The sequence below is a fragment of the Coenobita brevimanus genome, chromosome 103 (assembly GCF_032717465.1).
Source record: "Coenobita brevimanus isolate Jiangsu-jjx chromosome 103, ASM3271746v2, whole genome shotgun sequence".
Classification (NCBI taxonomy): Eukaryota; Metazoa; Arthropoda; class Malacostraca; order Decapoda; family Coenobitidae; genus Coenobita; species Coenobita brevimanus.
Window position 1 is genome coordinate 37672203 of NC_137056.1, and position 17038 is coordinate 37689240.

A 17038-nucleotide genomic window follows, 5' to 3' on the forward strand; every position below is an offset into this window, starting at 1 on the left:
GTTTAAACAGTGCTATGCATGTCCGGTAGGGAGTTATTTAGATGGCTTTCAAAGTTAGGCTGGGTTAGGGTCCTTAAGTACAAGTCCAGGAGGCTGGGGCCGACTATCTGGACGGGACCACTTTCCGCACATGCCTTTGGCTCTATTTCATCGGACAGTAGAGGGATTATATATATATATACAGTAAAATCCCAAATTTTGATGGACATAGGTACCAAAAATCTATCTATCTATCTATCTATAGCCCGACGCCCTAATCCCGCAAAGCGTGGCCGCAGACAAAACGCCTCCAAGTCGCTCTGTCACCCACCATTTGACTACCCTCCCCCCAACTCACCCCCCCCTCCCTCATATACCTCTCAACTCCATCCCTCCACCTCATCCTCAGTCTACTTCTCCCTCTCCCTTCCTCCACCTCACGTACATACACCCTCTTAGTCAGTCTTTCATTCTCCATTCTCTCCACATGTCCAGACCACCTCAGTGTATTTCTCCTAATCTTCTCAACCACATCCACATCCTCCCCACAGCGTTCCTTCACTTCTTCATTCGTCAACCTGTCCCTCCCTGTCACTCCACATGCTCCTCTCAAGTAACTCATTTCCACTGCTCTCACTCTTGACTTGTTCCCCTCTTGCAAGATCCATGCCTCACTTCCATACGTCAGGGTAGGGATCACAATACTATCAAGCAGTGACTTCTTAACTTCCATACTCACCTCCCTATTTCTCATCACTGCTTTCAGTCTACCAACAACCTTCCTTCCCTGCTGTACACTTTCACGCACTTCATCCCCCAAAGTTCCATCCTTACTCATCATACTACCCAAGTACTTGAATGCACTCACATTTTCCATATCCTCACCATCCAACCTCACTGCACACTCTGTGACTTCATTCCTCTCAAACACCATAACTTTACTTTTGTTTACATTAACTTTCAGATTCCTCCTCCTACACACTGTCCCAAATTCATTCACCAAACCTTGCAACTCCCATTCATCTTCACTCAACAGTACTGTATAATCAGCAAACAGCAACACTGGAAGCTTCCACATCTCACCCTCATTCATTAGAGCCACCCCCACATCCACTGCCCTACCCTGCACCTCCTTTACAACCCCACCCATGTATATATTAAACAGCCATGAAGACATCACACAACCCTGTTTCAGTCCCACATTGAGATCAAAGAACTCACTTAGTTCACCATCCATTCGCACTGTAGCCCTAGCTCCCTCGTACATACTCTTCACAGCACTCAACAATTTCCCCTCCACTCCATATATTCTTAATACCTTCCACATATCTTGCCTATCTATTCTGTCATAAGCTTTCTCCAAGTCCATGAAGGTGGCATACACTTTCCTTCCCTTCTCTAGATACTTCTCCACTAAACATCTTAGAACAAATATCTGATCTACACACCCTTTTCCCTTCCTAAATCCCCCTTGTTCTTCTCCAACTAGCTCCTCTGTCATATGCCTAACCCTATCAATGAGTATTCTACCATATATTTTACCAGTCACAATAAGTAGGCAAATATCCCTATGGTTACCACATACTTCTCTCTCTCCTTTTCCTTTGTATAAAGGAACAATTATACCTGATTTCCAGTCCTCTGGAACCCTTCCCTCTTCCCAAGCCAATCTACACAACTTCCATATCCACTCCACAACAATCTCACCCCCATACCTAAGCATTTCACCACACACTCCATCAATTCCTGGGGCCTTTCCCAACTTAATCTTCTTCATCACTTCCACTACTTCCGCTCTATTGATCTCTTCCTCCCTCCTTTCATCTCTTCTTCTCCCAGCCATTCTCCAACCACTTATACTCGCACTGTTCTCACTCTCCACATTCAACAAATCCTCAAAGTGCTCCTTCCATCTCCTCAGTTTCTCTCTCTTCTCCACCAACAATCTATTATTCCTATCTTTCACTCCCCTACTATTTCCCCTTTCAAACTGCCTACTTTCTTTACCTCCTTCCAAAACAATTTCTTACTCTCCCTCCATTTTACACTCAGATTCCTCCCAAACTCTTCATACACTTTCTTTTTACTCTCCTTCACCAGTCTCTTAACCTCCCTTCTCCTGCTCACATATACCTCTCTCTTCTCTCTCTCATCTTCTCCCCTACCTCTACTCGCTAACTATTCACTATATGCCTTCTTCTTTTGTTCCACAGCTCGATTCACCTCATCATTCCACCATGCTGTCCCTTGCGGTAGCAAAAAACCGCATCTAAATTCAAAACATCGAAATTTAAACTGAACTTCTTATGGGAAAAATCAATTTGGGTCCAGGGCCTCCCAACTTCACTATGTAAAATCATGATATTTTGCCCACACTCCCTGTAAACTTTATGAACTATAAATGTGGTTAAGTAACTGTAGTTCTGCACTGTATTGTCATACTGTACTGTAGTGTAGAATACAGCAAAATTTGTTACAGTTTGTCAGTATCCTGTCACAGTTTTTATTACAGTAGTTACAGCACACTGTACAGTACAGTACTAACCTTAGGTTATGGAATATTATCACTTGGCTGGCTGGTGTTGATGGTGTGTGGCAGGGGTGGACCACTTAGTTGAAGTAGCCTCCTCTGTGGAGGTAACCAACCCAAATTCCTCAAAATGAAAATCATCCTTCAGTATCTGGACATCTGCAGTGTCAACATTTCCACCTCACCCCTTTTGATGGTTATATCTTGCAACACCCTAGTAATTGGCCTGAAGAAGGTGATGATCTTTGTTTCTGCTTATGAAGCCCGTGACAGCATTGAAATTCGCGATTTTGCATCGAAAAGTGAGATAGGCAGACCACTCCAAAATGCATCTACAGTACATTCGAATCATCAAATTCTAAACTGTCGAAATTTTAGACTTTACTGTATATATATATATAAATATATATATATAGATAGATAGATAGATAGATAGACACATAGATATATACCGGTACATATTTCTAATGCTTTCAAAAAGTGTGGCACTGTTCCCTGCTATCCAAACTCCCTTGCTATGGACTGACGTCTTTTTTTTCCTCTGCTTTTCTCATAGGCCTATCTCAGCACCAGAAAAATAAAAGTAGATGATGTATATTCCAATTTCCACTCAATTAATGCCGGCGTGCCACTGGGATCAGTCCTGGTGCCAAGCCTGTTCATGGTTTGTATTAATGATCTCTTATCGTTCGTGTGTGTGTGTGTGTGTGTGTGTGTGTGTGTGTGTGTGTGTGTGTGTGTGTGTGTGTGTGTGTGTATGTGTGTTCTTACCTAATTGTTCTTACCTAATTGTATCTTTACAGGAATGAGTCAAGCTCGTACTGTCCCGTGTCTTAAACCATATTTATTGTACGTATCCTTAAATTTGTGAATTGTTTTGGCACGCACTATTTCATTCGGTAGTGCATTCCATTGGTCAACTGCTCTGTTTGGGAAACTGAATTTCCTTACGTCTTTATCACCTCTCTTCTTATGCAGTTTTTTGCAGTGTCCTCTTGCTGATGCTTCTCCATGTGTTAAGTACCCTAATCATTTATGTCTATTTTCTCCTTCCCTGATATGCACTTATATAGCATTATCATGTCACCTCTTTTCCTTCGCTCCTGTAGTGTTGGTAGATTCAGTTTATTTAGTCTTTCATTGTAGCTTAGGTCCCTTAAGCTTGGTATCCATCTTGTAGCGGCCCTTTGAACTTTTTCAATCTTGTCTGTGTGCTTTTTAAGATGAGGACTCCAGACTACTGATGCATATTCCAGGGTTGGTCTAATGAATGATGTTATTATCCTTCTTAGCATGTCTTCATTATGTATGTGAATGCTATTCTCATATTTGCAAGCAGTGTATACATGTTCCGTACCTTCTCGCTGATGTGGTCAGCCGGAGATAGTCTGTTATTGATGATCACACCTAGGTCTTTCTCTCTTTCTGATGTGTATAGGGTTTTATTTCCTAACTTATAATCCCAATCAGGTCTTTTTCCACTTTTACCAAACTTGATTACATGACACTTGTCCACACTGAATTCCATTTGCCATGTACTACTCCATTCATGAAGTTTATTTAATTCTTCTTGTAGCTCCCTACAAGAGTCTGTGCTAGTAATTCTCCTTTGTATTTTTGCATCATCTGCAAACATATTCAGATAGCTCTCATTTCCACAGTTACTGTTTATATCATTTATATACACTAAAAACATGATTGGTGCCAGCACTGAACCCTGTGGTACTCCACTAGTCACTTCTTTCCATGATGAGTAGTTTCCTCTTAGTACTGTTCTTATTTCTTTGTGTGTGTGTGTGTGTGTGTGTGTGTGTGTGTGTGTGTGTGTGTGTGTGTGTGTGTGTTTTAGTGAACCAATCTATAAATGGATGGGGTTATAAAACAGATGCTGTACAAGGAAGGGCAGTGGATGTTGGAGCAGCCCTACAGGGAGAGGGCAGTGTGTGGAAACTCCTTGGACTGTTATTTGCAGATGATGCTGTGTTGTTCAGTGAGGACGAAGGGGAGATACATGACTCGATGAATGAGGTTAGGAGTGTGTGTAAGAAATGTACGGAAGAGTAAAGTTATGGTCTTCGAGAGAAATGAAGTCACTGAATGTACAATCAGGCTGGATAGGAGGAAATGGAAAATGTGAGTGCATTTAAGTACTTGGGTGGAGTGATGAGTGAGGAAAGAAGTTTAGAGGGTGAAATGCTTGAAAGCGTACAACAAGGAACAGTGGTTGCTGGTTCTTTGAAAGCTGTGATAAGAAACAGGGAAGTAAGTCACATGGAGAGACAAAATGACAAATGAGGATGTGAGGGAGCATTGTGCTATGGATGTGGATATGATAAGATGCATTAGGAGAAACACAATGAGGTGGTTTGGCCATGTGGAGAAGACGGAGAGCAAGAGATTAACGAGGAAAGCGTATGCGAGAGAGGTGGAGGAAGGGAGGGAAGGGGAGGCCAAGGATGAGATGGAGGGATATGGTGGAGAGGTACATGAAAGAAGGGGGGAGGGGGTGACCTGGGGGAAGGGGAGTGAAATGGCGGGGAACCTGCAATAAAGCTGTGAAAATGTTGCAACCAATGTATTGTTTACTTACCTCAGATGCTCTACAAATCTGAAATCTTATTGTACTGCTGAAGCAATGGACTGATGATGGCAACATCACAGCCCCTGCTGTACAGAACACTTCAAACAACAATAGTTGAAGAGTGGTGCAATTTTTGATGCCAGATCATATTTCAAGGCCTTGTATGTATGGAAAACTTGGCCAACAATATGAATTACGCCTTGTATGATACCTATCTTCAAGTGTATAGCAAAACTATTACGTGTGGTATAAAACTCTACTGCCAAAATTTAAGTATAGTTACCAATTTTTTCACGTTTTGGTGCAAAAATCCTTCCTGTTCAGTAATGCTTGAACACTGAGTAGGAAGGATTTATGTATATGTCTGCAAGATACCGAAGTTTCATTACAGTATATGAGACGTAATGTGCTCAACTTTGTTTCAAGTGCAGGCCAGTACCGTACCGGTACGGTATTATATAAAGTCAGAAATCTTCAGCTGGTGGCAAAATTAGTGAGGCTGACATTAAAGTGTCATTCTGAACGAGATTACCCTTATCAGTGCCTTTTTATTGAAAACTTATCAAACATTTTGTAACAACCTAACCTCAGGCCAGTTATTCTATCTTAACCTAACCTACCTTATGCTAATCTGACCAAATTTATCCTTATCTAACCTACCGGGTATCCCTTACTTAACCATATTTTCCTTGTTTATTAATTAATCCTCTTCATACTGAAAACACACTTCTGTAAACCTTATAAGGTGGTCCCATGTCTCCTTAAAGATTACTGGATGTTGCTTTCAGGGTTAGGTCTTGTTAGGCTTAAACTGCATGTAATATATACTGGGTATGTTTATCTACAGCCAGATGCTGTAATTCCATAAAGGTTGGCTGTTTGTCTTTGAGTTATTTATTTTTTTTATTATTACCGGTATTTTTTTTTTTTTACAGAGAGGGACACTAACCCTCCACCCACCCACTTGCTAACATATAGGTTACATAGCCTATATGGGTTGGGTATATGGTTACCATCCAACATTAACCCCTAGGATATGCAATTCGATCGCCCACACTTCCCTGATAACCTGTATATGGAGCCAATTTTTCAACTCTTACAGAAGTAAAAAGTGTTATGCCTAAGGTTTAGAGCTTGAATTTACACACCTTATGCCACACACCAGAGCAATCTGGACCAACTGGTTACTGAGCTATAGCCTGTCAAAGATCAAAAACTGACACTGGCAACCCTTGCATAGAGGAAGAGAGAGAAAAAAAAAAATTGCTCCAAGATTAATTTTGGTATTATAGAATGAAGGATCTTGATTTTCCACACCAGAAAATGTATACCCGGTATATCATTCTCATGTGTCAAATGTTTACCATGTAGTCACAGCAAGAAAGTAGCTGGAGGTGGAGGGAGTATGAAGGGGTGGAGGGGGGAGAATGAGGGAGGAAGGTGGAGGGAGGATGATGGGGGGAGTGTGGCATGGAAAAATCAGCTTTATAGAGTTGGTAGGAGGAGCTGTGAGTTCAGTCACAAGCGAGGAAGGGGGAGAGGGTTTGGGGTAGAGGTAGGTGGTGAGAGGCCGGTGGGGGAATCACCCCCCTACCATGGGTAGGGGCAAGGATACTCCCTACTCAGGACTTAGTTCTCATTGGCTTGCATCGATATACATCACAATCGGGCCGAAGCCCAGTGTCCGCAGTTTTTTACAAAGGCTCCTCTATTGATCCTATTCAGCATCATGCCAAATTCTGGAAAAGTACCAATCGATCCTATTAGTACTTTAGGGGTTAGTGGTTTTTTGGCTTACAAGAAATCATCAGACTTGTCACTCAATGTAATGCCACTTAAAAGAAGAATGAAAAGTGACAGGGAAGATAGGAAGAAATTTGAAAAGAGGAGGGCAGACACAGAAAAAGAATGATAATGGTGAAGGAAGTTGTGACCAGCACTGTTTCAAGTGTGTGAATGATGGTTACCACCATCTATCTATCTATCTACTGCCAGACGCCCCAATCCCGTTTGGGGTGGCCACAAACAAATCGCCTCCACGTCACCCTGTCCCCCGCCATTTCACTGCCCCACTCCCAACTCACACCCCCCTCTCTCATATACCTCTCCACCCCATCCCTCCATCTCATCCTCAGCCTCCCCTTCCTTCTTCCCCCCTCCACCTCACTCATATACACTCTCCTCGTCAGTCTTTCACCCTCCATCCTCTCCACATGGCCAAACCACCTCAGTGTATTCCTCCTAACGCTTCCTATCACATCCACACCACAATGCTCTTTTATATTTTCATTTGTCAGCCTGTTTCTCCATGTGACTCCACAGGCTCCTCTTAACTCATTTCCACTGCTCTCACTCTTGACTTGTGTCCTTCCAGCAACGTCCAAGCTTCGCTTCCATACGTTAGAGTTGGTATCACAATACTGTCATGTAGTAACTTTTTCACTTCCCTGCTTCTTATCACTGCTTTCAAGGAACCAGCAACCTTTCTTCCCTCCTGTACCCTTTCAAGCACTTCACCCTCCAAACCTCCATCCTTACTCATCACACGATCCAAGTACTTAAACGTACTAACATTTTCCAATTCCTCACCATCCAACCTCGCTGTACATTCACTGACTTCACCTCTCTCAAAGACCATCACTTTACTCTTCCCTACATTCACCTTTAGATTCCGTTTCTTACACACTCTCCCAAACTCATCTACCAAGCCTTGCAGCTCTCCTTCGTCTTCACTCAACAACACAGTATCATCTGCAAACAACAGTACAGGGAGTTTCCAAACACTATCCTCTCTCACCAGGGCCACTCCAACATCCACTACCCTACCTTGTACCTCTTTTATTACCCCATCCAGGTACAGATTGAACAACCATGGAGACATGACACATCCCTGTTTCAACCCAACCTTCAAAGAGAAAAATTCACTCAGTTCACCATCCACACATACTGCAGCCTTAGCACCACCTACCACAAATATATATAGAAGTTCAATAACTAACAACAAAATAACAAATTTCTCCAAATTTTCAAAACTATTACTCTGACAAGAAAAAGTACAGTATTAAATTCCAGGCATTATCACATATTAGCTTACAAATTATGGTACATAACTATCAGGTCCATGCAAGCCACATGATCAAAACAAAAACTTACCACTGCCAACACAGAAGGGAGATTCTGTGGATCCATCCTCAAGGGGCTGTAGGATTTCATGCTTCCCAACATCACTATCTCCCACCAACAGGAACTTGAGCAGATAGTCATATGGTTTACTGGACTCCCCACCTCCCCCTTGCCCCCCACCATCAGACATCATACTCATCTCATCACTCGAATTGCTATTGCTGATTGATGCATCGGAGTCAGAAGCCACCTTGGCCGGAATTTTAGTCAGTTGATAGCCTTAATTCTTATCACTCCTTTCCCACTCAAGGTATATACCTTGGTATGCAACAACACGCAGATAAATGTTGGCAACTTTGCCATCAGGATATATCTGAATGACCTTATACGCAGGCCTATTAACAAAAGTTCTTGAATTAACACATCTAGCACGAGGCCTCTGAAGTAATGGGAGGTTCCTTTTCAAATTAATAAAGATGAGTTAATACACCTGCCTGCACTGTGCCACCTCACAGATAGTGCCAAGGACAACACAAATGCCATCCAAAATCCCTCAAGCACTGTGAAAGTTACCGTATCTCTAGTACATGCGACTTATTCCAGTGCAGGGATAAGAACCATGCCACCTTTTCAGCTCACAAGTGTTTATACCATATATTCATTATCTGACTCGAAAAGTCTATTAAGGACTTCAAACAGCCAATGTGAAGACAATTCTCTGAGCTGCACTTAACCTGGCCAACAAGAACAAAACAAACTAACTAGTATCACCAGATGGCAGCACAGAGGCAGCTGTCACAGAGCACCCAGAGGGATAAACTAGTGTAAAATGTCGATTTATTTCTTTTTCTATTTTATTTATTTATTTATTTATTCATTTTAAGAATAGTGATTGATTATTCGTAGTGGTTGCTAAGTCTGTTATTGGTTTGAATCCGTCCCAGATATATGAATAAATATCGAAGATTAGTATTTCAAAGACAAATGGATTATAGGCTAAGCAATGGGTTTGTCTCCAAAATGCAACATGTTGTTTCAGCTACTTTTGCTTAAATAGTATATTATTGGGGTGATAATTACAAATCTCATACCGGTTACCCGCCATCACGTACGGTATTCTCATAAAATGAAGAATATTACTCAAGAGTAGGCTCTGCATGAAGTCATATTTTAAAAAAATGTATATACAACTGTAAAAAAGTAAAATGCATACTAATAATAAATTATAGATTTTTCAATCATATATATATATATATATATATATATATATATATATATATATATATATATATATATTTAATACTGCGCCTTATCCGTTTATGGTTTTTTGGTAGCTTATCGCGGTACTGCAACATTCAGGCTGCAGTTACCCGCCGTAGGGGAGGGTGGAGATGGTTCGGCCAGTGGGATGGTTCGGACAGTGCATTTCCTGATAAACGAATGGGACCTTGTGATCTTGCGTGAAAGTGGGAGAGTTTCAAGTTTCTTTGACCACACGGAACCTCCAAGCTAGACGCGCCTCACGTTTTTTATGCAGGTCAGATTTTATTTATTTATTTATTTTTTTATTTTTTGCATCTCCTATGTAATAGTTTGAGTGTATATCGTAAGCTCTACCTTTATGAATATGCCGAGTATCGAACTGTGCATTATCAGGGTGGATCTGTGTTGCATGTAGAACATACTGCTATGAAAAACGAATGTTAATTTCTCTCGTGTGAAGCTAGATTCGGGATGATTCGGACAGTTGAGGAGGATAGTTCGGACAGTCCTAATTGTCCCTCCACTACTACCAAGTCATAACCGTATCAAATGATAACGCTACTTTTGATCATTTATATTTGGACACATAGTGAAGCACCGTTAATAGTTATCAGGGAATATATATTAGTAGTTTTGGTTATTTAACCTATTCCTCAAAGTGTTAAAAGAAGGAAGGGGTTTCAGTTTTGCAGGCTGCAATATGCATTAAAAGTCTTAAGTTAGTCTGTCTGAAATAAGGCCTAGTAAGTGAAAAGTGAAGTCAATATTCCAGGGAGAGAGAGAGAGAGAGAGAGGAGGCTAATTATGCATAATTATGTAGCAGAAAGTAAGAGGTTGTCATGTATTAATAAATCTGGTGAAGGTTACTGCAGTTATATATACATATTTGTTTATATCAAGTAGTTCATTTGGATTCTGAAGTTCAATACCGGTATTGTACTTTAGGAAAATGAAACATCTTTGAATTAATAAATGTTTGTTTTTATCCAATATAAGTCACATAATTTTAAGAATATGCCAATGGCCATACCACGTTGAGTACACCGCTTCCCGTCCGATCAGCGAAGTTAAACAACGTTGGGTCTGGTTAGTACTTGGATGGGTGACCACCTGGGAACACCATGCTGTTGGCATTCCTACATGTCAAGTGGGGTTGGTGGAGGATTAGTGCCCCTCCCTGTAAAACAATTAACTCTAAGCCCTTGGCCACGCCGTTTGGGATACATGGCGTCTGGCAATGAATGAATGAAATGAATGCTGAGTAATACATATGGCTGAACCATCCCACCCTACTGTCCGAACCATCACCAGTGGTAGGGATGGTTCGGTCGATTTAGTCACTTGTGTTTCGTTAACTACCGTATAGCTTAAAGCTGAAAAGAGCTAAGAATTTCATATTATCAGCCTAAAGAGTCCAATGATGTGGCTACATTTTAACATAAACTAGATTACACTTCTGCTAAAACCTTAATTTTTATCAATATTTTCTTTAAAGAAAGTAAGAGAGATATCAGAAGTCCTAGTGAGTGATGAACAGGGTGGCTTTAGGAGTGGCGGAGGATGTGTGGACCAAATATTTGCAGTGAGACAGATAGTAGAGAAGGCTTGTGAGAAGGACCATAAGGTGTTTATGGCATTCATGGATCTGGAAAAAGCATATGACAAAGTGGACAGAGAAGAATTGTGGAAAGTTTTGCGCATGTACAGTGTAGAGGGTAAGATGTTAGGTGCTGTCAAGAGTGTTTATGATGATAGTGAAGCATGTGTCAGGGTTAATGGGCATCTAAGTGAATGGTTCACAATTAGTGTGGGCGTGTGGCAAGGTTGTGTGATGTCTCCATGGTTGTTCAATGTATATATGGATGGGGTGATGAGAGAAGTAAAAACACGAGTAATGGAGAGAGGGATGGCATTGGTAATGGATGGTGATGGATGGAATATCTCAAATTTATTGTATGCTGATGATGCAGTACTGCTTGCAAGTACCGGACAAGAACTTGGTAGGCTAGTGCAGAGTTTTGCTGATGTCTGTAAGCGTCGTTCCTTGAGAGTAAATGTAGAAAAGAGTAAAGTGATGGTTATTGAGAGAGAAGGTGACTCCCAGTGCAATGTAACAGTGAATGGAGAGAGACTGGAATTTGTGAGAGAGCTCAAATACCTTGGTACAGTGATAGAAAGGAGAGGAAAATGTGCAAAAGAAGTTGAAAGTAGAGTGACACAAGGAAGAAAAGTAGCTGGTGCAATGAAGGCCTTCATAAGAAACAGAGTCTTCAGTGTTGCAGCTGCACGAGGCTTACATGAAGGCGTGTTAGTGCCAACTTTAACATATGGATGCGAGACTATGATGTGGCATGAAAGTGAAAAGTCAAGAGTAAGAGCATTGGAGATGGGACTGCTGAGGAATGTATTTGGAGTACAGAGGGTGGATAGGATACGAAATACTGTGATTCGTGAAAGATGCGGAGTGAGGAAGTCAGTGGACACCAGAATTGAAGAGAGTGTACTGAGATGGTATGGTCATGTGGAGAGAATGGATAACAATAGAGTGGTGGAGAAGGTATATCTGAGCGAATTTGAAGGAGGGACGAGGCGAGGTAGCCCAAGGAGAAGGTGGAGAGATATGGTGGATGAATGTGTGAGGAAGAGAGGTTTGGAAGTCAGTGAGGCTAGGGAACTGACAGATCGAGCTGGCTGGATGAATTTTGTGAGGAGATAGGCCCTATGCATGATCAGGGATATTTGGCACCCCTTTTTAACGTGGCAGTGTCTGGATTGGCTCTGTCGGATACGATATGTGAAGCTACAGAACGTGGTGAATGTTTTTGGCGTATCCGATAGAGCCAGGATTCCGGGGGCTTGAATGATGAGTGAATGGAAGCATGGCCCATTGGATTGGGCAATTTTGGGCTGTCTGGACATTGTTACTCCTCACCCTGCCCTTGGGTGGGAAAGGAGGTCCGGATGATGATGATGATGATTTTCTTTAACCCCTTAAACGCGGATCGTCGCATTTGCAACGGTCGGCCCAAAGGACATAATGGCGGATCGTCGCGTTTGCGATTTGAGTAAATTTTGAATAACCGCGGGCAAGCAGGCTCCAGCTGGTATTGTCTATCAGTACCACCACCCTCTAGCTACAACTAGCATACTTTACCTTTGTACTACTGACCTCAGTTGTTGCCAAATATCGCGTTTTTCCCCCATCCCCCCCCCCACCACGGCCCGGCCAGCCTGGCTGTGATACATGGCAGCGCTCTGAGTGCTCAGAACTGTAAATCTGCACTCTCCTCTCACAAGCAGTTTATGCTACTAGGAAACGCTTGTTTCCCCAGTTGTAACACTAGCTTTTTTTCTCACGGTTTGCCCCTGTTTAGCGTCAGTTTACTGCAGGCTTTCAAAGTGAGATTATGGCGAGTTCTAGCTCTTCCCAGTCAGTGCAAGCGGCCGACAGGAACGAGAATAAAGTGGCGGACGTAAGGCAGAATAAAAAGCGCGTCGTGGTGATCTTTTGGGAAGTAATATGATTGAAAATAATGTAGTATACATGTTTTTAGCTATGAAAATGGAAATGTTTGTTGAGTGACGGGAAGACCGCCGCCACAGTGCATGTCGGCCGTACGCTCCGTTGATTTTAGCCTTATTTTCAGTGCTTATTGTACAAATACGGATTCCTAACTACCTTTACGTTGTAGTATAAAGTTTACTGTGACAGAATGAGGCTGTGGTAGAGGGGAAACCGTGTTGCTGGAGGTGTGAAAGTGAAGATTTGGTTACCCAACTGTGGAAGTCTCCACAAGTCCTTGGGTAGTCCATGAAGGCTCAACACCTGTCTCTGGAGAAAGCTGAATGTAAGTACTATCTGCCATACCAAGTATAATGTTCTAGGGTTAATCTCTGATTTTTGGCGAGTATTTTCCTACAGGTACTCAGACCCCGCTACAACCCCGCCACTCGGGGGGGAACGACTGTACACAGCCGCGTTTAAGGGGTTAAAAATGTCCGAACTGTCACCCCCCTTCCCTATAGCTGGCATTGACATTCCGCTTTCCTCGGTATGCGCACTCCATCTTTTTTGTGTGTGTGTGTGTGTGTGTGTGTGTGTGTGTGTGTGTACATTGGTGTTGTACAGTATTTTAATGTTAGACCTGGAAGCCTTTTCCACAAATATGCATAAAGTCCTCTCCTTCTCGTGACAAAGCTTTTAACTAATTGCTTCATTAGACCAAGTTTTAGCCTATATGTAGAGGGAGCAAAAGAACTCTCAACCAATTATTCTCATACAACATTCTTTGTCCATGGTGAAATTTGCATTGATTTGGTCATTGTTCCTGATCATCCCATCACACTTACACAAAAAACTCAGCAGGGTTATCAGTAGCATTTTTTCAATTCTATTAAGAAAGATTGAACTTCTACTTAGAGGCAGTTGTTTTCTTGATTGCTACAGTTTTAGTGATATTAGAGAGATTATAATGCCTTTTTCTCGCCACTTGCTAGGAATTCTTGTATTTAGGAATGATCTAGCGATCTTTTATTTGTATGTAGCGACAATTTTTAATCAGATTTTAGCATCTAAAAATCTACCCATGAGCTAGAGAGTTTTACAAAGATCTGACAATATTCTGCACATTTAAAAAAAATTTCTTCCGATTTTCAGAAATTACCAACAATCTAGCATTTTTTATTCTCAGCTTAAATTTAACAGTAATTTAACATCTAGAAGTAAGAAATTCACCTATATTTTTTCCTGACTACCTCACCTTTTCCTTGCTTAGTTAATCTCGACCATATCCTTCCCACTTACCCAGCCTACCTTATCATTCCCTGCTCTTCTCTACCCTACAGTATTTCCCATTTAGTTATAATTTAATGACTGGAAGCAAAAAATTCTCCTATATGTTTTCCTGACTCAACCTCACATCTTCCCTGCTCTACCATGCCCTTCCTTAGCCTACCCTAAGTTACCCTATCCTACCTTACCCAACAGTCCCAACCCACTCCTATCCTAATGTTACCCTACCCTACCTTACCATACAGTCCCTACCCAATCCTATCCTAATGCTACTCAACCCTATCTACCCTTACCCTTCCATGTCCTGTTTGACCGTACACTCCATCCCCCATACACCAGCTCCCCTCCATATGATACTGATAAACCTTTCATATTGCCCCTGACACTCAAACATTAGAGATAGTGAATTGATACACACACACTCATATTTACTCGGCAAGAAAATGAAATTGACTATAATCTGTCACACACACACCCTATTTGGCAAACTTTCAGGATAGCATATGATATAGTTAGAGATAATGAAAATTACAAAATAAGGCTAATCTACAAAAAGGGCAACAATCATGACCTAAAGAAGTACCGGTACAGTACTTTAGCCCGATAGCTGCTACATACTTCATGTGATGGAAAACATGTAGCTGCTACATACCATACATCGTACGAGCAAGTTTTTTTATTTTTTTTTAATTTTTTTTTTTATGGGCACTTTTTTAATGCCATTTGGTATGTCAGCTGAACTGTTTCCATTAACAGTTTGTGTCCCACCACCACCCACGCATCGTTCATTACTTCACCATGGCTGAACTCAGGTATCCATTTCTCCTTTCTGTGAAGTCTCCATTCTAGGAGATTTCAATGCTCACCACCACCTTTGGCTCTCTTCTCCTTTCACTGATCCACCTGGTGAACAAGCCTACACCTTTTCTATCCCTAATGACCTAGAGCAGCTTGTACAGCACCCTACCTGTATCCCTGACCGTCTTTAGGAAGAGCTCCAACATACTTGACCTCTTCCTTACAACTAATCCTTCTGCTTACACTGTTAATCTTTTCTCTCCGTAGGGCTCCTCCGATCATAACCAGTCCTATCACTCCGGTATGGCATGTGGACCTTCCAAAGAAAAGTCGTCTGTGGCACTTTGGAGCTGTGGATTGGGAGGACCTCAGTTGGTACTTCTTTGATTTTCCTTGGAATGATTATTGCTTCCATGGCCAATAGCCATTTGAGTGTGCCTTGCGCATTACGGGGGTTATTTTCTGGGGCATGGAAGCATGCATTCCTTTCTCATATCCTTTGACTAATGCAAGAAAGCCTTGGTTTAATCACGCTTGTTCTAACGTTGTCTGCAATAAGGTACCAGAGCCAGCCCACCCCTGAATCACATCTTTTTTATGTATCTGCCCAGAATTATACTAAGTCTGTTCTTCACTCTGCTAAAAATAATTTCATCCGTACTAAATGCTCTCAACTTTCCAACTCGAATTCTTCCTGCTCTTTCTGGCACCTTTAAAAAAAAACTTTCTAACAACTTTGCCTCATCATCCTTCCCTCCTCTTTTCTGCTCTGATGGCTTTGTAGCTATTTCTTCTACTGATAAAGCAGATCTCTTCACTCTGACTTTCTCCTCCAATTCCACCTTAGACGATTCCGGTGCTGTTCTTCCATCACTTCCCCCCTCTGACATTCTCATGGCTGACATTAAAATTTCTTCAGCTGATGTATTTTCTGCCATTACAGGCCTCAATACTAACAAGGCATATGAGCCTGATGGAGTCCTTCCTGTTGTCCTCAAGAACTGTGCCTCTGTGCTTACACCCTGCTTAGGTAAACTCTTTCACTTTTGTCTGTCAACTTGTACCTTTCCTTCTTGCTGGAAGTTTGCTCTCATTCAGCCAATCCCAAAGAAGGCTGACCACTCCCAACGCTCTATCATCCAATTGCCTAAACATCTTGTGTCTCAAAAGTTTTCGAGTCTGTTCTTAACAGAAAAATTTTAAAGCATCTTTCCTATCACAACCTTCTTTCTGATCATCAGTATGGGTTCCGTCAGGGATGCTCCAATGGCGATCTTTTCACCTACCTTTCGGATCCCTGGTCATCCTCCTTTCGGGACTTTGACAAAAGCTTTGCCATTGCACTTAACCCGCGGCGTCCCTTTGACGTTCTTTAACGTCCACACGTTTTGTCACTGCCAATCCCGTCGACGTACATAAACGCGAAAAAATTGCAAGGTCCCTAATTTGCACAATTTTCAATTTTCGCGAGTGATTTTTGGTACGTATACACGTAACACCTTCCTCTACAAGATGCCAGGCAGGGACAATGCCTTACCTAGCATGACCTCCTCCACCCCCCTGCATGCCATTGTCTCAGCAATTCACCTGTTATCAGTGACCTGGCCAGTATAGCCATGTCATGCCACAGTACGAAATTCAGGGCCAGAGTGATTCTCCAATCAATGACAATGTGGAGGACAAACTTTACATAGCATTAGAGGAAGAAACAGTTAGAAATGATGATCAGGTAATGTGGCAAAAAAAGGTCAGGTATTAGTGAATGAAACAATGCTTATAATGCCTATATTACTGCTTGAAAACCAATATACTCTCGTACTACATATAAATTCGTACCAAGTAAATAAATAAATACCGTTTATGAGTGGTGTGAAATAGTTATCCTCCCATAGAACTCGTTTTCTTTGGTGCCAGCCTGATAGAAAACCCAGTCAGGTAAGGAGGAACTCCTACCTGTATCGAGTATTTTAAA

At 41.8% G+C, this 17038-nt stretch overlaps 1 protein-coding gene and 1 non-coding gene across 2 annotated transcripts in view; one reads left to right on the top strand and one right to left on the bottom strand.

The window, feature by feature from the left end:
• Positions 1-8412, bottom strand: part of Rab40 (RAS oncogene family member Rab40) — a 63575-nt gene extending 55163 nt beyond the window's left edge. Inside the window, exon 1 of the mRNA XM_080284936.1 lies at positions 8244-8412. Within this exon, the coding sequence (XP_080141062.1) occupies positions 8244-8412 (169 nt within the window). The remainder of the gene's footprint in view (positions 1-8243) is intronic.
• Positions 8413-10492: 2080 nt separating this feature from the next.
• Positions 10493-10609, top strand: LOC145415862 (5S ribosomal RNA). The gene has a single exon (XR_013900166.1). It is a non-coding gene; the product is annotated as a 5S ribosomal RNA (ribosomal RNA).
• Positions 10610-17038: the final 6429 nt, after the last annotated feature.